A 26,568-nucleotide genomic window follows, 5' to 3' on the forward strand; every position below is an offset into this window, starting at 1 on the left:
AATATTTGTGTCCGTCCCTTTGTTTCTTTGACTCGCTCCTTTGCAGCACCACTGTCGTAATATATTTTTATGAATATGCAATGCCCTTGCTTTTCTAATTATTTCACTTAAAATTTAAGTAATTAGAACCTGCTAAATAATTGCTAGCCGTGTGTAGAAACACAGGAAGTTTGACGGAGCGAAGGTAAAACCAGGTCTTCTGAATCTGTTTGGAATATTGTTTTATGGTAAGCGTTCTGCTTCTGTGCCACCTTGTAATTTCTTCAGGGAATGAAGTGTTGCTACTGTAGATGTATGGTGTAATGACTGAATTGCAGTGCGTGCTTCCAAAAGGTTAGCATTAGCATTGTATTTGTAACTGCTGTAGATCCACAACCCAAATCCTGAATTTGAAGTCCTATCCTTAAACCCACATTTTTGGGTGTGATTTTTAGTCCAGGAAACTTTATTATTTAAAGAAGAGTCATACTGCTGCTGTCTCTGATGTAGCTTCACAGGCAATCTCTAGTCCTCGCTATTGTTCTAATAAACAAGGCTGCAGAGGAGAATGTTTCAGAGGCTCCTCGTATTGTAAACCTCCACACTTTTAAATTAAATCTCCAGCAAGGTTGCAAGACAGTGAAGTTTAGTTTCAGTCTAATGCTGCCACTTTTAAGCTGCAGGCTGATAGTTAATTTAGGCTTTTACCAAAGTGTGTACTACTGCAGAGGGGAACAGGCCTGACCACATTCCCAGCATCATCTTTGTGCTAGCACTAGTGGTCTTAAAACAATGCAAGGAATAGGATCTGGGAACTGATCCAGCTGAAAATTTTTTGGGGAAAAAAAAAAAAATCAGTATGACTTGAAGAGGTGATGGAGGGGGAATGAGATCATTCTTTCTGGGTCCACTTTTCAGTCTACTTGAGCAGGTTCATCTTGTCATTGGTAAAGATCCCATAATACTCTTCTGTAAAATAGAGCTCTTAGCTTAGCCTGTGCATTTTATCTGTGTTAATAAGGTGGGCTGAAAATCCTTATTGTATAAAAATGTTAACAATACCTACAACAATGAGGTCTTCGTGGATCTTAGTCACACCAGACTTCAGACAATCAGGTTTATAAAGATTTTGATAACAGCTACTATTACTCATGAAGGAAAGTGTTGGTGTTTATATGTGGAAATGATGCTAAATCCCTATGCTCTGAGGTGCAAATCCATCATTAACTGAGAAGGCTGAATGGAAACTTACTATAAGGTCAAACCAGTCCATAATTTAGGATTTTGGTAGTTTCCTGTGACACATCTAACACTTCCTGCCAGAGAGAGGATAGTTGACAGGCTGTAAATTTAGACCACAAATTCCTGTTAATCGGTCTGAGCGTACTCTTACAAAATATTTTCATTTTTCTTTAAATATGAATTAGAAGGATCAAGTGAATTGTGTTTTACTTCATACAGTCTATTTAGTACCTTTGAAGGTGTGTAGCAGTTTGAAAAACTGTATAAATAGGATTGCTATTTTGTAATTGCAGCTAGTTTATTGTAAATAACAATTTATAAGTGATGTATGTCATCACTGAGAATGACAACATTAAAACGTTTCTATCAAATATTCTAATTACTTTGTCCTAAGGTAGGAAATAAAGCTTTTGCAAAATACTTAAACTGTTTAGATTTAGCCCATGGACTCTTAAAGTGCTGTTTTATTTAAATACAGGTGATGAAATTTTAAAGGCATTCAGTCAATGTGAGGCTTGAGATTCTGAAAATTTAAAGCTGATTTTTTGAACGGCCTTATACCAAATGGTTAGTTAAGACTTTGTCCAGGTGTAGTGGTTTATTGGCATACAGCTGTCCAACTTGCATCTCCTTAACTTAATAAAGATACTAAACACCTGCTACTTATGAGTACTGAAATGATAATCTTCTGGTTTGAGTTGGCTTCTGATGAAATGGCTGTCTTCTGTAACTGGGAAACAATGGAAAAGCTGACCCAATATTTACTGCCGTTCACTGCTGGAAACAGCAAATGAAGCTAGCTGGACCACAGTTCTTATGCTGTATCTCTGGTACCAGTTTGAACTTTATAAACTCAATCTTTCCATTTGTGCCAGAGGAAGCACCTGCTGGTCATGTGGCCAGTCAAGATGGGAAGGCGATTTAGCTGATTATTTTTCAGCCAGATTAATTCGTCATTCAATTCAGTATATAAGCAAACTTGCTGTAAGAAGAAAGGGTGCAGAAATAAGTAGAAGTGGTGAGAGGGAAGATGCAATACTACCCTTTTCAGTGGCAGTACTGACATATGCCAGATTAGCATTCATCAAACTTAGTTTCATTGTCCAGAAAACAGCTGGCAGCTACAAGTGTTTTATGATTGTGTAAGTAGCATCTGTTCTTTTCAGCAGGCTGTTTGGATTTAAGAACTGTATTTCATATACCCTTTTGTTGAAAAACGAAAAAATAAAAACAAAATTTAAATATTACATATTTATACCAAGTTAAAGTGACGATTTAAACATGGGCTAATAACAGTTTAATAATGAAATAGATACTGTAATGATGGAATTAAACCCAAAGGTACCTTTTTTCACACCAGACTCGGTAGTTCTACAAATGGGTGTATAATGTGCCATCATTGAGAAACCATGCCTTATTTAACCTTCATCTGAAAGTTAAATGCTACACAGTATACTGTTAACTGAAATTTTTCAAAACTTTTGTTGTTTGGTAATCTAAAATACAACTTCTTATGGCAGGTGTAATGAATTAAACCAAACCAGCCACTATTCAATGCTGAAACGCTGGCATAATAGCGCAGTTAAAATTGCTGAAACTAAGCTATGGAAACCTATGAATTCTTTTGAATCATAAACCGTGTAGTTTAGATGAGTTGATGTTATTGCTTCACCAATGGTGCAAAATGTGCTCATTTCTAAAATGCTTCAAATTGGAAGGAATATTAAGTTTTAAAACAATCCTGGTTATGTATCATAGCTCTTCTACTTGCCAGTTTATATCAAGTCTTTTAGTGAGTTAATTTAAGGTGCCCATTGAGTCCAGGGAAGGTTCATACAAAGATAATGAATGTAAAGTGTTAATATTAATCAACTAAGTTCCTGGTATAAAGTAGCTTTTGAACCCACTCCACAACACCTGCTATATTCCGCCCCCCGCCTCCCCCCCCCCCCCCCCCAAAACCCAACCAAACTCAAACCCAAAAACCAAAATACATGGAATGATTCATAGAAGAGCAATGCCTTTGGCATCAGCTTGAGATACAGTGAAGGAATTTAATATGGCATAATTTTCTTTTGCATGTCATGGTAGTGTCAGTAGTTTTTGAAAGTGAAGTTGGGACATCACTAAAACTTACGTGGTATTTTATACCCAGTTTTGACTGAGTCACAAAATGTGTACTTGCACTTGTTCACTTATTGAACACAACCCTTCCCATGCAGAAAAGTTGGAAAGTTGTTTTCTTCACTTTTTCAGTATGCATATTTGCACTATATTAATCATAATGTCTTAAACTGAATTCCTATCAACTGTAGAATGTCACAAATATACTGGATACTTCATTCATAGTGATTTCATTTTGAGGACAGAGCTTGAACAACTTGACCGACATCTGATGTTCTCTGAACTACACCTTTTTACCTAATGACAAAACTGAATTTCTGAGACCCTGATGCCTTCAGCGGAATAAAGGAACTACATCTATGTAGTGTTTAACTGTACTGTCAGTCAACTTTTTACTTAATGCATTCCTAATAACTTATGCTTTCTAATTTTTTCTTAATTTGTCCTCTTAATCACTCATCCACACCCACTTCCACTCTTTCTCCTTGGATTAGTTGATGACTGTCGCTTGGGAAAGTTGCCTGTGTAACCTGAGTGAACAGATGAATTTTCAAGTGGTACTTGAACACATGGTAACACCTGCTTATTAGTAAATTAAAGATACATTGAGAACTTTTCAGATGTTTTGCAATTTAGCTACAGTTTTCCTTAGATTTTTACCTAAAATTTTATTTTTTTCAAAAAAATACTAAGTTCTTGAGTTCAGACACGTTTGTTGGAATATATGGTCTATACATGATCCTTATAATAGGAAAACTGTTACTGAAAATGCTTGCAATATCACTTCTTTGTAAGCCATTGTCCTGGTTTCAGCTGGGATAGAGTTAATTTTCTTCTTGGTAGCCGGTATGGGGCTGTGTTTTGGGTTTAGCGTGAGAACAATGTCAACGATACACTGATGTTTTGTTCTTGCTAAGTAGTTGCTAAGTGGCGCTCACAGTGGTCAAGGACTTTTCAGCTGCCCTTGCTCTGCCGGGTGCACAAGAAGCTGGGAGGGGGCACAGCCAGGACCGCTGACCCGGGCTGGCCAAGGGGCTATTCCATACCGTGTGACGTCATGCTCAGTATATAAACTGGGGGAGTTAGCCGGGGGAGGGGCTGGGCATCGGTCGGCGGGTGGTGAGCGATTGTAGAGTATATCGCTTGCTTTGTATTACTATTGTACTACTATTACTTCTTGTTGTTGTTATTATTACTACTGTTCTATTTTTATTTTACTTTAGTTATTAAACTGTTCTTATCTCAACCCACGAGCTTTCCCCTTTTGCTCTTCCAATCCTCTCCCCCGTCCCACCGGTGGGGGAGTGAGCGAGCGGCTGCGTGGTGCTTAGTTGCTGGCTGGGGTTAAACCACGACAGCCATACATATCAAAAGACCTTTCATATGATTATGCTTGTGAATATTAGAGCATTCACTTGTTGAATATTGTTAGGTTGTTCTGTAAAACCTGAGATAGTTTAAAAATATGGGCTTCACTAATAAAAATGCATCTCCATGTTTTAATTTGGGCTTACAAGTCGTGGCTTCCAAGTCCAGATTCTTTTAGCCCAGCATATTCAGATCTTAAAAACTAGCTCAATATAGGGTTAAAGGCATGTAAATATTAGCTGATTATGTCAGTTGGTGCAACAGGAATAACCTGTTCTTCAGCCTCCACCACCTTACACAGTTCATCTGGACTCAAAAGTACTTTCTTCTACTGTGCTCCAAAATATAATGGGCTATTATATCATTTTCAGATCAGTCTGCATAAATGCATGTGGAGGTTTGCATTATGACAGTCAGAAACTTTAATACCTTCTAACTAATGATGAAACACAAGCTTTACTTCCACTGCATTAAAAATCAGTGATACTGGTCATTTGTAGTGACCCTTGGTGACCATTAGACCTTTTCCTCGTCTTGTTTTCTTATTCACCAGAATGTTCTTGCCGACTGTTTGTGTCACTATGAGGACATACCCCTGTGTATCCAAAAGAGCATGTGTCCAACTCTGCTCTGTAACTGTAGAATAAAACAATAGGTGGTTTTTGGAGGGGAGGGAGTTTAGAGAAATCTTATTATCCTGTCCTTCTTGGGTTTGTATGGGGAGGGAAGGAGGGAGAAGAATTTTTGTTTTCATGATCCTATGTAAAAAGGCTACTAGTATGCATGTGCCTAATGTGGCAAGTCCAGTGGGCACCAAGATTTGGTCATTACTACTTCAAATAATTTGACAGCTAAAGTGCCTGTCAATGCTTTCAGAAGTGACACTGGGTGCCAGGAGTCAGGAAGATGCTGTAAGGCAAGCAACAAGGCTGTTTTGCCTGATTATGTCAAAGTGCTGAGAGTAGCGTTTGATCAATAAGCAGCTGGAAAAAACTGCATCAGTCTCGCTACTGCTACTAGTAGGGTACTGCATGTAACCTTTTTTTTTCCTGTAGTTAATGAGAAAATTTTCTCCAATGTCTTATTAAGAAAATGCTGTGTAAAGCTGTAATATGTTGCAGAGTGACCATGCAATTCAGCTGCTAGGTAAAAATGCTTTTAACTGTCACCCAGTTTGGAATTAAGTTCAATAAATGGTTGCTTCTTAAATATTCTACTACCTTTTACAATGTTTTGCATTGAGCAGGGGAACCTTTATAACAATGAGCGTTTGCATATTGTGAAGTTGTGTGGCTTTGGGTCTTAATCTGTGCTCGCTGCACCAGTTAGCAAGGCATATTTGTGAAGCAGTTTTTGCTGATTGGCTTTAATATTGATTTTCTGTGCAGGTATCTTTTTCATAATTACTTTGAACAGCTATTGGTCATATAGAAGTTGAGCTTTCTGGTACAGCCATGAATGGCAGGAGTGGACCACAAAATTTCAGAGTTCTTAATTAAGTATGAGGGTTTTTATTCTTGGTTCTATAGTAATCTGTAATCCTTTGTACTGCCTTCATTATTCAGAGCTGTTAAATCTTTGTGTTTAAATAAGATAGTTGTTGACTGTGTTTGAATAGGTTATGAAAATGAAGGAGGCTACCTGCACCGAAATCGTATTTGATACATTGGATTTCAAAGGTGACATTCTGAGCACACTGCCATGCTGTCCGAGATGGACTGAAGTAACTGAGCTAGTTAATGTTGGATTAAAGAGGACTTTATATTGTCACCTTCTGTTTTTTATTAAACACTAGATGTTCTTTTTATGGCATTTAATTTATTTTTAGGTACTTTTGTAGTTGTGCATACAACACTAATCAATTCATGAAATGGCTTTGTCTTGTATGTTCTGTGAGTCTGTCAGAACATAAAGCAGATTCACTGTTACTGGACTAATGTGAAAACTTATGTTGTGTCTGTTTCTCAGTTCTATGTGCACTTAAACACCCTCCTAAACAGAATAACTTCTTAAATAGGTTGTTTTAATGGTCATCAAATAGGACTGACTGATGGGATTTTGTGAAACTTATGGGAATTATTTCCATCAATTTTACTAAGTGAATTTTTTTGCAAGGTTCACTCATTTTAGGCTGTCCTGAATTTAAAAAGAAAAAAATTTAAAATCTCTTCAGTTCTTACTGTAGTCTTTTCAGCTTTATTCAGTGCTCTGTGACCATTCTTCAATCATCTCCTACCTATTGTACCTTTTAAGTTATATACCTTTATACCTTGACAAATAACTTGCCAGGCAAGAGACCCATGAATCAGGTCTCACTTTCTACATCTGTTTTGCCAAAAAAAAAAAAAGCCAACAACCAAAAAACAACAGCAAACACTACAAACCCAAACAAACAAACAAAAAAACCCCACAAAAAACAACACAAACCACCCTATGTTGGTACTTGTAGGTAAAGCAATTTTATCTTGCAAAGAATTGAGAAGTAGGGACCTGAGTTCTTACTTATTTTTTAAATGAAAATAATTTAAAAATATTTTAGAGGCTGGATCTGTGGGTGAAATGTTTTGCATTTTATGGGTTTAAATACAGTGAGCTGGAATATGTGTTGCCCTCAGGAAAAAGGCATTTAGTGTTTCACTCAGGTTTGTCTAGGGAATGCCTGGTACAGTGGCATCGGACTGGTGAGACTACCCAGCTGAGGCGCAGGGTTTCCTAGCTGTAGTGCTAAAATTGGTATTAATGCTTTAGAACTTTGCTCCTTGGCCAATGAACTTTAGTAGACATAGCTATGTTCTCAAAAAGCCATGTTCTTAAAATGAAGAGCAGTAGACTTAAATGAAAATGCTTAGGCTATGTGCTTCATATGTGCTCATATTATCAGCTAGCAGATTGTTCTTCTGTGTCTTTTTGTTTCACTAAAAAAGCTTCTTTCTAAACTAGTTTCTTAGTTTGAATTCATGTAGTAACTTTGATGCCTTGTGATTTTATTCTAGTACATCTTTATCTGTTTTTTTTGATCTCATGTTTTTGAATTATGTTAGAACATGGCACTGCATATAAATATTCAACTTTATGTAAATACAAATGGGAAGGGTTTTTTTTGATAAACAGGAAACCAAGTGACAGAATCTGCACTTAACTTCCCAAAGAAGTTTTACTGAAAGGAAAAAAAGAGTCAACCCTGGGTAAAGACTCCTCTGCTCTTAAAATCTGTACCATGCTCTTCAGGACAGAGAGATATATGACTGATTTTCTTAGAGTGTAAATTAGCCAACATGTAGCTACTTGTAATCCTGCTTGGGTGGTTTCTGTTATCTGAGCTAGCTTATGTGTTTGCAGCTATGTATATCAAGAATAATCAGTGGCAAATTGTTTAGGATGAAGACTGCATCCTCAGTTGTGTTCTTCTAGAATAACAAGCTTAGCAAGTCTGACTTCTGAAGGTCAGGAAAGAAATCTCTGAACGATCACAAGTGCCACCCTAGAGGTGTCGATGGAAAACAGACATAAACTGCAAGCATTCTAGCTGGGATTGCTGAGCCTTGCAATGCTGTAGAGATTGTTTTTTAGATAAATACTTACTAGAGGATGATACCCTCTATCTGCATCAGGGTGGGTAAGAGAAAGGATGATAAACCTGGAGACCCTATCATGTGCTGTTGCAAAGATATGTTTTCTTTAGTGTCAGTAGCAGGACCATGGGAATTTTCAGTTAAATGATGATGGAATATGTTGTGTCGGTTTAATAGTGAGTGAAAACAGTGTAAAAAATAATAATGTCCATAACTGTGGTGGTTCTGTAGACTTACCTTGTGAGTAGTTTAAACCCCCCATTAAGTTGTTGAGCTGTCTTCTATTTAATATAATTCAGGGTTGGAATGAGTCTGACAGTCTGTGGGAACCACGTTTAGATTTTGGGATGCCTCATGTGGAAGCAGTTAGAAGGGCTCAAATTATTCTCCCCCTCCATTTATAGACCCCCTTCCATTTTTTGTAGAAGAGAGTCTGTGACTTCTTACATGGGAAAAGTAAGAATAAAAGACTTGCACCCCAAGCCGAGTAGTGTCTTCTACATCCTGACTTGTGAGGAGGCTCATGGAGGCACAGCTGCAAAGATTTTTTTTCTGGTTCCTGCTGAGAAGAAAAGAGTATGAACCTAAATGGACTCTCCTTGTACTAGAGTCACATTCCATACTGCTGCCAACCCGTCACCTTCTATTTCCTTTTCCCAGCCACTCCTTCCAGCTGTGGAGTAACTCATCCATTTCCTTTTTTTCTCTTTTCTGTTTTTTGTTTTTTTGGGTGTTTGTTTTTTTTTTTTTTAAACAATCTCCTCTGGTCACTGAGTGATTCTGCTTGCTCAGCCAGCCACTGGTTATAGCAATTTGACTGAGGACAGGCAAAAGGGGAAAGCACCAAGTGCATTTTTGCATACTGCTGCTAACTCTTTCTGCCAGTTTTGGAAAAGCCTGCAGACTTGCTATCAGTGTCCCAATATATTGGACATTCCATCATGGCAAAATCACTGATCTTAGAAGGTAACTCATACTAAAAACAAATGGAATAATAGATGACGCATTAACTCTTACATATATACCTTTATGTTTGTTTTACCAAGTGCTGTCAGTATATGCACACAGCTTTTTTTTTTTTTTTTTTAAGTACTTGCTCTGTGATTAGAGCATAGGATTGACGTAACTCGAGCCCATGGGGGAACTACGGGGTTTTAGCTAAGCGTGGTGCTCTCGACTATTTTTTTTTTTTCTCTAATTATCACTGAGTTGCTATGTTACATACTTGCCAATCTGACATAGTCTCCCTGAGGTAAGCTAAAGTGAAAGAAAAATCTAGCTCATAATAGTCTTTATGGTACTGCCATTAATGAATAAGACGTAGTTTATTATCAAAGCAGATTATATAACAATATGAACAGTTTTATGCAAAATTCTGTCCTCAACCAAATGAGCAACCATACAGTAACCAAGTAATGGCCTGTTACCGTATCAGTTTTCAGATACGTGTGAGACAGAAGCAGTAAAAAATAAGCAAGGTCAAAACTTGGTCTTAATTGATTTAATTCTATTCTAGAGACCACTACTGCTGGGAGATGTCTTATGCAAGGTAGTAAGTGTGTAAGGAAAAGAATCATTATTTTTCTGGAAATAGTTAATCTTCTGCCTGGTGTGTAGCTAGGCTAGGGAATAGCTTAATTTACATTGATATAGATGCTGGCACAGAGAACTCGATGCATGTAATGGTAATTACCAAAAGGCTTATTTGAAGCTTCTTATTTCTTCCATTGTGGCTAGTTTTAGAAACCATATTCAGGAATTATATAGACAAATTTATTGAACTTCTCTGGAGTCTCCTGTCCTCAGAAAAATTTATGAAATTGTGGGATTTAAGCCAGGAAAGAAAACTGAGATGCATTCTCTTCCACATCATTTTGAGAAAGATAGCAACTAGCTTATATTCCTTTCAAGAAAGGGGAAGAAATACTAGCTTTGAAGAATTTTAGAGCAAATGTGAGGAAAACTTCTATATTGGGTGAGATACTGAAATGGATTTTGTAGAGTCTTTGGAATTTTCCTGCTGAGAAATTATGGTGTTGAACTGGATTTTTTCTTTTGGTGGGGGGTCCCTGCCAACCAACCATTTGTTTGAATCAGTCTTTACAATTTGGAGTCTCCGCACCTGAAAACTGGCATCTTTTCGGTGCAGTTAATTTCATTGACATTTGTAAGTAGTACATTAAGATGTCTCTGCATAGGCATAAAAATGGAATTTACTTTCTCTACGGTAGGTTTCATGTAATATGTGGGATTTTATGATTACCATTGTTTAAAGTTTGGTAACTTTCTAAAGTTGTTAATTCTTGGAAGTAGAGACAAATAGATGCTTGTTTCCCACCCCCCTTCCCCCAAGTTGCCTCTCTTTCCACCTCCCTTTTTTTGGTGGCGGAGAACTAAAGGAAAATCTGTCACTTTATTTTTCATTATTAAAAGGTTGAACAGTCCAGACAGATAATCTTGTTCCCATCAAGCATGTTTGAATGACCAAGAAAACACCTGTTTAAAAATAGCTGTGAGACGATCAGGTTATGTAGTAGTTTAACTAAGTGAAGAAATCAAATGGTCAGAGAATTGTTATTGTGAAACACAGCTGCGTTAATTTGTATTTGAAATAGTTCTCTGATCCTGCAAATAGAGCTGATTTTATTAATAAATAGATAATTAGCAGCATGGGTTAGAATTTGTAGTGTTAGTTATGTACCAATGCAGAAAGTAAGAAGAGGGGGAAAATGAAAGGAGCACAAATAGAGGCTTCTTGATTTTAAAGCTAGTGAAACTTTTTGGTACATGTAACTTCCAACAGTCTATTTTGAAGTGACAGGGTAATATTGGGATTAGTAGATACTTCAGTTCATCACAGAGACAGAATTACAGACTTCTTGTGTAAAGAAGTCTTCTATCAAATATTAGAGAAGGGAGGAGAGCTATGCTAAAGTATCCAGGACCTCTTGTCATTTAACTTCAGATGCACTTGAAGAGAGTCTGATCCACCCTCAGTGACTCTGGAGATCTCAGTCACAGGGAAAATTCAAACTGAAACAGAGTTCAAATCTCTTAACACCTTGAGCAGTGTATTGCAACCAAAGTGAGTAGAACTTCTTGAAGTACTTGAATGAAGTTCTTCAAATTCTTATCAGCGCTGGTCTTAATTTTTCTCTGCCTGTTCGTTTCTAACTTCTGCCCAGAAGAGCCACACAAGGTGGCTTAGTTTCTTCCACCCCCTTTCCCTTCCCTGCCTTGCCCCCCCCCCCGCCCCCAAATGTATTGCTTGTTCATGTTATCTCCTCATCCTCATGAACCTCTGTTACCAAAAGACAGTTTTACAGAGCTAGTAAAGAGACTAACTTGAAGAAGAATAATTCTTATTTTTTGTCTCTGTGTGATGTTATAAATACTAGCTATCTGCAGAAAACATGCCTTTCTGTCTGGTGTGGATATCTACTAACGGCTAGCTGGTGTGTGTTCTTCGGTGACACCAATACTCAAGCGCACCTGTAGTGAACTGTTTCTTCCTTTTTAAGTGGAGAATTTGCCCTTATAAAATACATCCATACTGAAACTATAATACAAGCACTGGTTGGCTTTGCACAAAGCCTGAGTCACAGGGAATTGCTGAAGTTTAACCTTCCCCGTCTACCAGCCACATTTCAGAACCTTTTAGTAGATGCCTCTAACACAACCCCAGAGGAGAATACTTGCTTTGAAGCTTTATTAACACTGTGGCAACAATAATAAATAGAGTCTGATTGAAATACTGTTTGCATTACAGAATAGTCAATATGAGTCACTAGAGCCCTTACCAGGTTTTAAGTGTAGGCGTGGTTTTTTTCTGTTGATCTTCAGTTTTGCACCTTAATATAAGTTGTTTCAAAATACTTACAGCTGTAGTGTCATATTATTTGATGTGCAAGTGAAGACTGAAGTTATATTTTGTGTATGCTTCAGCTGTACTAAAAAGTAATTAGATTTAATCAGCTTTACACTGTAGCACTTAATTGTTTTGCTTATTTTGCTGTTAGCACAAAGGGATACTAGCTTTCACTATAGAAAGTCAGCTCTATCATTAGTATACTGAGAGACTGGTCATGTTTTTTTAGATGAAGACTGACAGATGCGGTCAACTTATCAGAGTTACTTTTTGTGTAACAAACTGGTGACATAACTATAATTCCTTCAATTTCATGATTGCGCTGAAAGAAAAATATAGGAAGAAAATCAAGAGTAAAATTGGAATGACTGAAGTTTCAACAACGTCACTGATCTGTATTTGCAGAATGTGTTTATACAAAATTTAAAAGAATACCAAATGAAATTCTGAAGGAAGCTAATGGTTGTCACGGGTATGAATTCATATAATGTCAGGCATTTTAAAACACTTCAGTTATGTTGCTTGACTTCACTGAACCAAACTTTTGTTTTCATACAAAGAAAATGTAGTATGTTTCATATAAAGATTAGCAGTAGGATTTGCATCAAAGAATGTAGTGTTGTAATTTGAACAAGATGAGTAGTTTACATAGTTGTGCATGTAACTCTACCAGTTTAAGTATTTTTATTAAATGTTGTTGCCCATCTTATTTCTTGAGTTTCAGTTGAAACAGTAATTAGCTCACCTACATTTCATTTACATTACTTAAATGTTGGCAATGAAAGTAAAATAAGCTGATAGTTCTCTCTTTTGCTTCACAGTGCTGTGAACTAAAGTAGTTGCTTTTCCCCTTAAGCTACATCTGTGTCTTCTGGAGGAATGGGAACAAGCGTATAGTCAAAGTCAGCATTTTAGATTTATGCATTTAAGTCTAGCCCTGGCTTAAATCTTGTAAATTTAGCTACTTGTATCACAAGCATCTAAATAATCTTGCTTAAGAAAATCCTTCTAGGCTACGGTCTAGTTCTTGTACAGCATAAACATGTTCTATAGATAAATTTTACAGGCTCAGCAAATTGTTTGCACGAAAATGTTGGTTAGAAGTACTTTGCTCAGTGTTCTTGTAATTGAAGCTCAAAGCCAATTTACCATCTTGTTTTATTCACTTTAGGCACTTCAACCTCCGAATGAAGAGAGATACATCTCTTTTTAGTGATGACTTTAAAGTAGAAATATCAAACCAAGTAATTGATTATGATACCTCCCATATTTACACTGGACATATTTATGGTAAGTATAACACTTTAAAATGGATTAAAGTGCAGTCATTTTAAACAGGAGGGTTTTTTTAAAAGTACGTGCAGAAAATGAATAATGGTATGATTAGGTTATCTTCATTACTAAATTTTAATAATGCGTCTACACACATTTGAACTCCATCTGCTTTTATTCTCATGTAAGAGTCACACCTAAAAAATGAGTATTCTACCTAATAATTTTCATATCCATAGAACATGAAGTTCAAGTCTGTTTATGAACATACTCTTCATAGAAGTCTGATGCATTAAAAACAAAAAAGAAAAGGAAAAAGCTGTCTGCGTTTAAAAAAATGAGGTACTGTTCTTTGTTTAAAGGAATTTAAGGAATATAGAGCTACCATCATTAAGGGTAATAAACCTGATTTCAGTAAATACAAAAGATAAAATTGATTAAAAAGGAAAGAGAATTAAGGAATTAAAAGCAGATGAAAAGAAGAGAAGGATTAAGACTTACTCTGTCCCTCTGTATACAGTCTGTTTGATTCTGAAAGGAATCTAACTGCTTCCTGAAGATCTCTGCTGGTAATGTCCTACAGCCTTGAAGTGACTGTTTTAAACTGTGCAAAGAAGTATACACATTTAGCACTTTATATGCATCTAGGTAGATCAATTTACCAGTTGACTTAAGTAGGTCAGAGGTCTTTTAAGGTGTGTGGGGTCTTTTGTTGTGTTTTTTCCTTATTTTCTGAAATTATTTCAGAAGAGCTTTTGGTTCTTTCCTTATTGCTGAGGGATGAGATTAAAGGATCCACATGAACCTACTCACTGGGCTTACTCTAAGTTTTCTTTTAATCCTCTTTATCTTCTTCATTGTCGTGGTTTAACCCCAGCCAGCAACTAAGCACCACACCGTTGCTCACTCACCCTCTGCACCCCTAGTGGGATGGGGGAGAGAGTCAGAAGGGCAAAAGTAAGAAAACTTGGGGGTTGAGATAAGAACAGTTTAATAATTGAAATAAAATAATAATAATAATGGTGATAATAACAAAATAATAATAGTGAAAAGGAAAACAACAGCAGCAAAAAAGAGGAACAAAACCCAGGAGAAAACAAGTGATGCAACTGCTCACCACCCACCAACCGATGCGCAGCCCATTCCCGAGCAGCAATCACTGCCCCCCTGGCCAACTCCCCCAGTTTATATACTGACCATGATGTCATATGGTATGGAATAGCCCTTTGGCCAGTTTGGATCAGCTGTCTTGGCTGTGCCCCCTCCCAGCTGCTTGTGCATCTGGCAGAGCATGGGGAGCTGAAAAAGTCCTTGACTGGTGTAAGTGCTAGTTACAGTTTTAAGAGGCTTATGCTTGAAGAGAAAAATGGATGTCTTGAATATAGGGAAATCCTTCTTTGAAAGCTTTCAAAGTTCAGTATGCACTCTTGATTTATTTTTTTTTTATAATTGTATGAACAGATGTATAAGGACAGGACTTGGATATAGGATTACATGCTGTATATATGACAGCTTTAAAATACGGAGTTGAATTCTTCATTATATGCTTTTTAAACATGTCATGCACCTGATCAGGAAGCTATTGAATTTAGTTAACTATGATTTGGGGATAACTGTATGTCTTGCTGTTGAATAATCTTAGTCTTAAAAATTCAGACACAAATCTTCTGCAAGAATGTCTTACTGCTGTTATCCAGAATCTTATTACTCTATAGTTCATATAGGTTTTTAGCAGTTGGGAACTGGTGCATGATCAGGGTAACTATGCAAGTGTCATGCTTTAGCATTGTCTGCTTAACACCTTGGGTAGTGTGTATGCTTGAAGTTTGCACAGGACTGAAAGCTTTTAGAAGCTTTAAAAAAAACTACTGTACTTTTTCCCTTAACAGGTGAGCAGGGAAGTCTTAGCCATGGGTCTGTTATTGATGGAAAATTTGAAGGATTCATCCAAACTCACAGTGGGACCTTTTATATTGAGCCAGCAGAGAGATATATTAAGGACAAAACTCTACCGTTCCACTCTGTCATTTATCATGAAGATGATATCAGTGAGTATTTCCATTTTGTGCTACAGATGAAATGAGGGGTTTTTTTATTAAATGTCAAAAACTGTAAGCCATTTGTAAGCATCAAATGAGACTTCGGCTTGCATATGGCACTGTGAATCATGCTGTCCTGAAGTGATACAAATACAGTTATGGTGTGAAAGATGTATGGCAAACCAAAGTGAGTCTGTCTTATTCTGCCATTTTACAAAACCCTTAGCAGTCAGGCTTAAGTGTATAAGCAGTGTATTTTCTACTCAATGGATGCATGTTTCTTTTGAAAAATGTATTCTCAAAATGCTCTATGCTGATTGTTCTTCCCTGTGATCTGCAAAATAAAGTATAATTAAAGTTCAAGTCACTAAGCATTTACCTCCATCTAGTGAAGGTGGTAACTGTGGGAAATAAAAGCTTCCCCTGCATATGTAGGTCACAGATACCTTCAGAGAGCTCTTTAGAAGATGCGATGCCACCCAGTATGTCCCATTTTACACGGTAACTGATGAAAGTGTACAGAGAATACTACCTGAATTTGAAGAATATAGCCCCAGAAGTCTAGCCTTGCTTGTAAATGCTCAGAAGGATGAGAAAATATCATGGAATACTTTTACATCTTCAGAATTCATGCATCAGGCTTCTCCTGCATTCTACCTGCCTTTTTATGTATGATCAGTCTCCAGCTGTAACAAAAATCAGTTTTATTTGATGCTTAATTAACTTGATGCCGAACCCCAAAAATACTTCAATAAAGTTGTGATTCTAAGTTTCAGTCCTTCCAAGTAGATGTTGGCAGAGAGTCACTTTAAGATTACCTTTTGGTTATTGAAGCTAACAAGTTGTGTGTTGGAAGCTAACTTTATGTAGGGCTTCAGTCTTGCTTAAAAATCAGTTTAAACTATAACTTCATTTAAAAACTTGTCCCATCAGGCCATTGTGCAAATCCTAGAAGACCCGAGTTTGAAATCTCATTTTAAATTGGGTGAAGAGTCTTGGGTTAGATCACTAGAAATTACTTGAACCAGTCTCATGATGATAGATGTATAAATAATTTTCAAACTATGTCATAATGAGACTGTATTGTAAAAAGAAATGTCAAAAATAGGAAGATAGATGTGGAAAATCTCTGGTTGTGATTTCGCTTTATATATTATCATATTCTCTGTGCTGTAAGCCAGTGAAAAACACAGGGTTATTGCATAATGTTCTCTCTGGTTACTTCTCTTGCTGCATGAATGCAGTGAAGAGAAATGATCTTTCACTGCTAAAAACTCAGCACATTTTTGTTTATTTTTTCTAATTGAATAAAGCTTCTGGAATACAGCTGTATTTTTACATTCAGTGGCAGTATGTGTGCTGTCTTTGAGTATGTTAAAATTGCTGTGAGCTAGCAGATATGTTTGTCCTTCCTGTTACCCCATTCTGTAAATATGATTACTAACCCAAAATCAAATAGAAGTTGCGTAATTTTAAAGAGCTTCTGAATGAATGCAGTTATTTAATTTTATGTACATTATGAGCTACACTTGTTTTCTGACTGACTAAATGTATATCTTCCTGGTGCTTACAAGACCCATATTTGAGAATACAGTAACTTTATTAGTTGAAGCATGCACTTAATTTTCAGCTCTACGGAGCATTGCAAGTGGAAGTCTGAGAAGGCAGTTTGCCTTGCTCACTGCTGTTGGAGTAGTACAGGGTTTGCTGCTCTAACAGAAGAGTAGTGGAGAAAAGTAATAAAAAAAATTACAAAAGCCTGGTGTGAAACCATAAAATGTTTTGTTTTTTTTTTTTTTATAACAGCATTTCTGTGAATAATTTGCACATACTTCTAAATTCTTTGGTATGTTTTATAGGTCTCACCAAACAGTCCAATTTACTGCTTGATAGTGGGAATACTGGACTACCGCTTACACAGCACCTTCTGTAAATAAGTCACTATCTGCTTTACAAAGGGTTTTATTAACCCTGTTGTAGAAAAGGGGGGGAGGAGGGAAGTAAGGGGACATAAGGCAGTAAAGCGATTCGCCCAGTTTCCAAGGGGTGAGACAAGCAACAAGATTGTCTCATAGCCCGGTTCTTTATGCTGTAAATAGTGGATGACTAAAAATACTCTCTTCGCTGTTATCAACTAATGATAGGAATAGAACTGTACCTTAAAGAAGCAGATAATTTGATGTTATGAAACTTAGTATTGCTGTTTTGTGGAAGTGGTCTCTGTTGGAGGAGTAAATGGATCACTTGAGAGCTGGAAAAAGCTAATGATGAAATTGGTTCATATTAATGTCTTATTAAAGTGAATGGGAGCAGGGTATGTATTTTTTTTTTTAATTATTCACATGATGGTGTGTTGGCTTACACTGTTTTTGCTCTTGAATCTAGTGCATCAAAACCATCAGTTAGAAACAAAATCAGATTATCAGAGAGGATTGTCTAAATCTATTCCTAAGAGCCACATTAAAGCAACAGTACAACATGGCTTCCAAATCACCAAGTGAGTGAACGTTGCTGCTTGCTCAGCATCACTGAACATAGCCCATCCTGGAGCAAAGTCTAAGCAGCATGATTTGAAAATGTGCCACTCCTGTTGATTGCTGTCAATGCAGAGTCTGATGTGCATGCATTCTGATTTGTGTAGTTTAACTTTTTTTTCATTGGTATCCTAGATGCCTCTAGGATTTCTGTGGTCTGAAATATCTGAAGTATACAACTGCTTCTGTCACTTTGAGTAGTGCTTTTGAGGCTAAAATTTTTTTGCCTTTCATGAGAGCTATTTTTGCATTGAGCCTGCAGCTCCAAAAAAACCACCACCAACAAATAAAAAAATTTAAGCTTTACATTAGCTTTAAAAATAAAAACAAGCATGCAAGTCTGTTGTTATTGCTCTAGTCTAAAGCGAACTCTTGTGAAATAGTCAAACCACTAGTATCTTACACAGGACAAAAGCAACAAAAATGCTCACATGTCTAACTCGGGAGAGACTGGGGGAAGAAGTAATCTTTGCTTTAATTTGGGATATTTTTTGGTCACCCATGTTTCAGCCTTTCAAAACAATATGCTTTTTAGTGCTTCAGAAATTACAATGCAATAAATGATTAGCATCTTAATGGGTTCTTATTCAGTAGTTAAACAAAAGGTGTTTTTGTAAACGGGGATTATATTGTCAACTTTATAAGGCAGCTTTTGTTACAGTGGATGTGACCAGTGGAAGGCAGCCTTCTATTCATGACTCAAAATACAAATTGAATGATTTTAGTTTCTAAACCACTCTTGATCAAACTTTTATAATTTAGCGCTACAAAGATGCAAGTTACTATTTTCATTAAAATATTTTGGAAACTTTTCTTTAAGGATTAGGATTTCATTGGAACTATATTTATTTAAATCATATATGTTTCAAATGTATCCCTGAGTTCATACTGTAAAACACAAAATCGGTATTTCCTCGTCAACAGTAGACAAGAAAATCCTGTTCAGACCTTCAGGAAAATTAACATGGTCATTTAATTGTCTTTATGGTCTTGGAAGAACTATGTAACTGAGAACAAAAAGTAAAGTATTTCGTAATTTTGCAATGCCCTATCTGCTGAATGAACTGACCATTGCAAACTATATATAATTAGTAAGAACTTGCTTTCTTTTTTTTTCGTGTTGTGGTTGTCGATTTAATAATGAAGGCCTATTTGGCAGTTGTCATGGGAGCACAGTGTGACAGACTGTTTAGAATGAAATCTGTAATAAGGATTTTTTTGTATCTGCTTAAATTTGAATTTTGTTCTGACACTATTGCTTTTGCTAGTATTGGGCAAATCTCTATGGCTGTTGAAGAACTGAATTTTCATCATTTTTAATGGAAGTTTGATGTCATATCCTTGCCCCAGATGCCTAAATCCAGTATCCATTAAGTAGTTAACTTAAATGCTTAACAGATCATACTGTTTACTGGTAAGTAGAAGCAAAAAAATTCATGCGATCAGGAATCTTTGTGGCAGGTATACCTTTTTTAAAAGAATAAAAATTCTTATTTTGAGCATCTCTAGTTGTATATATCATTAATAATGTTCTGCCATCTAGTTAGAATAAGATATCATCAGAAAGTATGAAATGACAAGATTTTTTTTTTTTAGGATTATTATTATTACATTATTATTGTTTACTATTTTTTAACATTCTGTCAGGATGTACAAAAATTGAAAGTGGAAAATGAGAAATGGGACAATATGGGGAAAGAAAAATAAAGTATTTGTTTTGCCTGAGGATTTTCTCTAGTTACAGAATTGATCCTGTATTTAAAGTTGTCTTTTATGGATCTGATGGAAAGTAGGCTTCTGTTTTTTCCTCAACTCTGCTTTCACTGTAAGCAATCATTTTGTGGTAAAGGCATGTGTTTTCTCTTGATCAGTTCACAGGGTTGTGACAGGGATAGGCTAAGAAGCTCTTGATCCCAAAGAGCTGGCAGAAGGCTGTACCTCTCAAAGCATTTAAAAGCATCACAAGAGCATGGACCAGACTTCTGTGATGTGGGTCAAAGCTGTCCAAGTCATCTGACACCATGTAGTTCCTGCTTAGCTCCAGAAACGGAACTGCTGCAGGGGATGGTGGAAATAGGAAGTCTCAAAAGTTGAAGAGGGAACAGTGCCTTCACAGTTTGGGGGTAATGCAGCATCTATCAAAAGAAAGCTTTGTATGCAACTTTCTCCATAAGCTAGACATGGTTCCAAAGTGAACTATCCTATATTACCTGCCTCCTGTGTTTAGCAGAGTGGATTCAAATCTGTCCAGTTGGCGGCCGGTCACGAGTGGTGTTCCTCAGGGCTCAGTACTGGGACCGGTCCTGTTCAATGTCTTCATTGATGATCTGGATGAAGGGATTGAGTGCACCCTCAGTAAGTTTGCAGATGACACCAAGTTGGGTGGAAGTGTCGATCTGCTGGAGGGTATGAAGGCCCTACAGAGGGACATGGACAGGCTGGATCGATGGGCCGAGGCCAACTGTATGAGGTTCAACAAGGCTCAGTGCCGGGTCCTGCAGTTGGGTCACAACAACCCCATGCAACGCTACAGACTTGGGAAGGAGTGGCTGGAGAGCTGCCTGGCAGAAAAGGACCTGGGGGTGTTGGTTGACAGCCACCTGAACATGAGCCAGCAGTGTGTTCAGGTGGCCAGGAAGGCCAATGGCATCCTGGCTTGGATCAGGAATAGTGTGGCCAGCAGGACCAGGGAGGTGATGGTGCCCCTGTACTGGGCACTGGTGAGGCTGCACCTCGAGTACTGTGTTCAGTTTTGGGCCCCTCACTCCAAGAAGGACATCGAGGTGCTGGAGTGTGTCCAGAGGAGGGCAACGAAGTTGGTGAAGGGTCTAGAGCACAAGTCTTATGAGGAGCGGCTGAGGGAGCTGGGGTTGTTTAGCCTGGAGAAGAGGAGGCTGAGGGGAGACCTTGTTGCTCTCTACAACTACCTGGAAGGAGGTTGTAGCGAGGTGGGGGTCAGTCTCTTCTTCCAAGTAACAAGCAATAGGACGAGAGGAAACGGCCTCAAGCTGCGTCAGGGGAGGTTTAGTTTAGACATTAGGAAAAACTTCTTCACTGAAAGGGTGGTCAAGTGTTGGAACAGGCTGCCCAGGGAAGTGGTTGAGTCTCCATCCCTGGAGGTATTTCAAGAACGGATAGATGTGGTGCTCGAGGACATGGTATAGATGGACGTGGCAGTGATAGGTTGACGGTTGGACTCGCTGATCTTAAGGGTCTTTTCCAACCTTGACAATTCTATGATTGTATGATTTGTCTTTTCCAGCACATGCAAAACCTTGGCAATTGCTGTTGCAGACTGTTTCATGTTCAATCCTTTATAATTTTAACTGTCATGCTTTTAAAGTGTTTCTTACTAGATTATTACTTTTGAAGTGAGAAATATTTGTTTGAATTGCAGGCAGTCAGTATTAAAAATGTATTAAGGGATTTCCTAACCTCTGGGAAACAAGATACAGAGGAAAGACTGCTTATTTTGTGTAACGTACTGGGAGTGTTTACTTCTAGTACTGTTCTGTCAATTGTCATAATGCCACAGAGTATGAATAGCAGTGTGGTGATAGCAGAAAAAGGCATTTTGTGCTGGTGCAAAATATGCTGCGCAGTCATGTTTCCAGTTAATTTCTGTGGATTCCTGCAGTTACCATCTGCAGGAGTTGCTTTAAAGTTAGAATGGTTTTATGTAGATGAAGTGTGCTGATGGTGAGGCAGTATTGTCCATTACTCTGCCCTTGTGTAATGTGTTTTTGTCACAGGGATAAATGGTCAGCAGTGTGAAATTGGGTAGTGGGTAATGAGAATTTTAGTTAGACTAAATACAGTAGATTTTTTTTTAATACTATGGTGGGAGGGAAAATGGTGGTGGAGATGGAGAAGGGAAGGATTATATCCATAATCCTTTGCTCTTAACTCCAATCTAGTGGTAGTAAACAGGATCCCAAAAAGTACAGATGATCTCAACAGTGAGTGAGCAGTGCTTTTTGTTTAATATTGGTTATAGCAAAGCCAGTGTTCCACTACATTGCTAATCAAATTGGGTGAGCTGGCTTACAGTAAGAGTAATTTGTTTCTCTTTGTCTCTCTCTCTCTCTCTCTCTCTCTCCATTCTTCCTGCACTGTGCTAGGGCTAACCATACCGGGAGGAATGTGATGAGATAGCAGGTCAAAAATGGTATTTGTGTCGTGTTAGAAATGGAAACGTGAGAAAGTAATATGCAGAAAATCATTAAATGAACTTATGAGGTTCTAATAACAGTAATTCATGAACGTTTCTGTAAAATAGTGAAAGGAAAATACCAGTTCCTTCAGAAGTCTAGGATTTTTTCAAAAACCTAAGTACTGCACATTCATTGTAGTTATCTCTCAAAAGATTTTTTTTTTTTCTTTTTCATTTGAAGAAACAACCTTATTAGATTCAAGACAAATTACCTCCTACACAACATCAAGATTTTGCTAATAATCTCTTTGGCAAACACTAGTGAAAACAGAGTAGGCATAAAGTTGACCAAAGAAAAAGTGATTTTGTTGTAAGTTGGAGGAGCTTCTCGAAGATTCAGATTGGAAATAAGTTTTGAAATACAATAATGTACTTGGATACCTTTACAGTAGATAAAATTAATTTGCTAGTGAGATAATGAATAACTGTTTACACCCAACTATCATCTTTCAGTTACTCCTAGGCTGAAACTTTCTTTGCCAAGAAGCGTGTTTATTAAATCTGGTTCTTTCCCACTAAGCAAAATTTACAATTGCAGTAAAATATTTTGTACCTGGAAAAGGACCCAATTTGAAAAAAAAAAAATGCTGTTAACAACATTTAAATCAGCCTCATTTGTCATTAACTAGTTTTTAAAAAAACTCCGTTAAACGTGACCTCTTCAAATACTTGTAAATGTGTGATTGAGAGGAATGAAGGTTGGAAGACTGCTTTTATTTCTTGATCAGTCCTTTTAAGCTTACCAGAGGGTCCACTGAATCCAGTCTTTTGGTATTTTGGAGCATAAACTCATTAAATGGTTTGGTTTTTTCAGAACTCAACTTTAGCTGCATGTCAAGGATATGTTTTTTTTAATTCCTGTTTGCTGTTTAATTTCCCCCAGCTTTTAATGATTGAAATATGAAGTTTAGAGCTTAATGATATGGGGAGAAAATCTGAAGCAAGTTGGGCTTGTATATTGAAATAGTTTAGCAATATCATACAGTATGAATGCAGGAAGCAGGTATGAGAATCAAAGATAATTAAAGGCAACTGTCAGATGAACCTGTACCGGAGTGCATGCTCCAGGAGTGCATCTGCTGTGGTCCAGCTGCTAACAGGCTTTGACTCCACAGAACCAGACTAGAGCTGTCCAGGGTAAAATCCCCTGAAATTAATATAATGTGGACATCAGGTTCCAGGTGTTAAGCTTTATAAATCTACTCTGATGTGTCTGTTCCATTTACTCTCTGATTCTGCATCTTCACACTTTCTTAAAAAAAAACCTGCCAAACAAAAAATAAAAAAACAACCCACCAACAACTCCCAAAAACCAACAAACCTTGGTAAAGTTTACCATTTCTGACAAAACCTTCACCCTGTTGAGATTATGGTAAAACTGTGGTTTGCCCTACAGAAGCTGCTTCCTTAACTATTTACATATGTGGCTCCCATAATCTGTACTCCATTATCTCTTACTGGGGCACCGGTTTATAATGGGATCCAATCTGCAGAGAAACTGAAGGAGGAAGACCTCTTCCCTTCAGTACTTCTCATCTCCAGAAGAAGCTTCTGCAAGTATAGGTTACTTACAAATCTCCAACAGGTACTAACAGTCAGAACCGAACCATATGTATCTGAAGCACATTCACATGTGCAACGAGATCTGCATTGACAAGTATTGAAAGAATTATCCTTGGTAAGCAGCGAATTGTATGATATTCTCACTGAGCTAGTTTGGATCTCCAACATGTTTAACTGATGTGTACCTGGATAGTACTACAGTTTTGTTTTTAAAATTTAAACAGTGATCTGTAGTAAGGAGATGATGAAAATGTTTCTTTCAGTCTTGTTTTACTTTGCCTGTAAGTTTTAAATATAACTGTAAATTTTTGTAATCTGTAGTTCTGTAAGTTTTAAATCTACACACACACACATATATACATACACACACTGACTCTTATCCTTAATTGTATTGTTTACTTTCCAGAATGGAAATGGTGCATTTCACGTTGTCAGTTAGATTGCTAGAAAACTCATAATTCTAGAATTGTAGAGTTGAGTTTGAAACCAAGGATCGTTAGAGTTTCAGTTCTTATATATTGGTAGTTAAGTTGCATAATATAAAATTTTCAAAAATTCCATGGAAGGTGAATAAAGTAATAGAATCCTCTAAGAATGTTAGTGAGATTTCCTAGTTTTAGTTTACCAAGTAGAATTAAAAAACACTTTCTCTAATCCAAGCAGTCTTTAGTATACTTGACCTCTAATAATTTTCCATTGTGAGTTCATTTTTGTAAGGCTGCTGTTGGTTCAAGCTAATTGGTACAGATGTGTAAATAATAGCTTTTGTTCTTATGTTAGTCATTGCTCATCATATTTTCTTTTGCTATCTATAAGAAAACAATGTTAAGAAGCAATTGTCAGTTTTATTCTGTTTGTAAAACTAAGAAGGTATCTTAGTAGAAATGTTTAGAGAAAAGACAGCTGCATAAAGCTTGAATCTTAGAATGCCTCCTCAAACCACATGAGCAATATTGGACACAAACTGAATAAGTTAAAGTGATACAGCCATATTTTGCACTTGTACTTGGAATTTGAAAACTCAACCTGGCCTTCCTCTTTTTAGAATATCCACATAAATATGGACCACAAGGAGGTTGTGCAGATCATTCAGTGTTTGAAAGAATGCAGAAGTACCAGATGACTGGTATAGAAGAACCAATAACAGAGGTACAACACAGGCTAATGGATTATGTTGATTAGAAATTAGTGTAACAACTTCCTATTTCTTCTATGTTGTCTTTTACTTTTGGTCAGTCGTCATCCCTCAAATTGTGAGGTATTTAAATTATTGCTAGAGGTTTCTTATTAACATAAGTTTTCTAAATTCTTTTATGTCATTGCTTCTACAGCATAGACATGCTAGTTCATAGGCTTAATGAATCCTACACGATCTCAAATTTTTCAACAATTGGAATTTTAGATGGATGTGGAAATCAAGCTTGAGATGAGGAATATACTTTATTGCAGTTGAGAAGGAAAGGTTTCAAGATCCCTTGATCTCTAAGTAATGTATTGGTCCTTAAAGAGTAATAACTTTCAGATTTTCAAGTTATGTTAATGTAACACACTTGTAATATTTGAGTGCTTTCAGTGCTAAACAAAGTGATATGAGTGGGAGGGTCTTACTAGCAATACTGAAATATTGAAGAGGTTACAGCATGCTACAGCTTGCCTGTAATAGGAGGTAAGTGATCTATGGAAGGGACTTGCGTATCTGTTTGGAGTCCTGCAGGTTTTTTTGCCTTCAGGTTTGCACTGCTTGTCATGAAATTGGATTTTTTTTTTCAACACTTTGAAACAGTAAATTACTGAGTTTTCTTAGCGTTAGCTATGTTCTGAGCTGTTTCAAGTTTTGGCATCATTTTGTGGTGTCAGTTAAGTATATGCCAACAAAACTATGCAATATGGCTTGTTAAATAGCATCAGCAACTTAAAGTTTATTTACATTGTGACTCCAGGAATTATAAACCATATTACACAATTCAGTGTTGGTAACAATAACATGCTTTCCCAAAAATTTACTTTGAAAACTTCATGGAGAGAGTGGGACATCAGCCAGTGAATACCATAAGCCAAATGTGTTAGCAGATACTGGTCTGACTAATGAGCATTATTTTAACTTCATGTTTAGTGTGCCATTGGTTCCATGCTGAAGTGCTTAAGTATTTCTGTTTGCCAAGGCAACTGACTAAGGTAATTGCAGTGTGAAACAACCTGTGTTAAGGAGGGTGCATTTAAGTCCCACAGCACTCTCTTCTTCTAATCTATAACCTGTTTGTTCATCTTAGAAAAGGATTATGAAAAATTCCAAACATCACATGAATGAAAAAATGTTTCACATTGCCTGCCTTTTGTAATATAAAATGAAATGCACAGAAGGGTTTGACTGAGATATCATTAAAAAGAGGTGGCATACTTGAAAACTAGCTACAACATGCTTAGTTTAATTCAAGATTCATGAAACTTTGTGGGTTAAAGAAAAAGAATGAAAATGTTTGTATTAGTGGAGTATGTTTAGAAAAATCCATTGCTATTTTTAGGTAATCTAGTGCAGCATGTAGGTCTACAAAATTAATACATTTTTTTCCTGTGTATATGTAGAAGCCTTTTGAAGAGCCTAAGAACAATGGTCCACAGCTTTTAAGAAAAAAGCGTGCCACTCAGGCTGAAAAAAATACATGTCAGCTGTATATTCAGACTGATCATCTGTTCTATAAGCATTATGGAACAAGGGAAGCTGTAATTGCACAGGTATATCCAATCCTTTTGTTTTAAATGTGCTACTTTTACTTTATTTGTGTATTTCTGATAA

At 36.9% G+C, this 26,568-nt stretch overlaps 1 protein-coding gene across 3 annotated transcripts in view; it reads left to right on the forward strand.

The window, feature by feature from the left end:
- Positions 1-26,568, forward strand: part of ADAM10 (ADAM metallopeptidase domain 10) — a 55,489-nt gene that overhangs the window by 13,602 nt on the left and 15,319 nt on the right. For all 3 annotated transcript variants that reach the window (XM_087745417.1, XM_087745416.1, XM_087745418.1), the window contains 4 exons: positions 13,325-13,443; positions 15,315-15,473; positions 24,820-24,923; positions 26,358-26,507. In XM_087745417.1, the coding sequence (XP_087601543.1) occupies positions 13,341-13,443; positions 15,315-15,473; positions 24,820-24,923; positions 26,358-26,507 (516 nt within the window). In that variant the 5' untranslated portion in view covers positions 13,325-13,340. The remainder of the gene's footprint in view (positions 1-13,324; positions 13,444-15,314; positions 15,474-24,819; positions 24,924-26,357; positions 26,508-26,568) is intronic.

Source organism: Nipponia nippon, unplaced genomic scaffold (genome assembly GCF_047370975.1).
Source record: "Nipponia nippon isolate SJK-2023a ecotype South Korea unplaced genomic scaffold, ASM4737097v1 scaffold_9, whole genome shotgun sequence".
Taxonomy (NCBI): Eukaryota; Metazoa; Chordata; class Aves; order Pelecaniformes; family Threskiornithidae; genus Nipponia; species Nipponia nippon.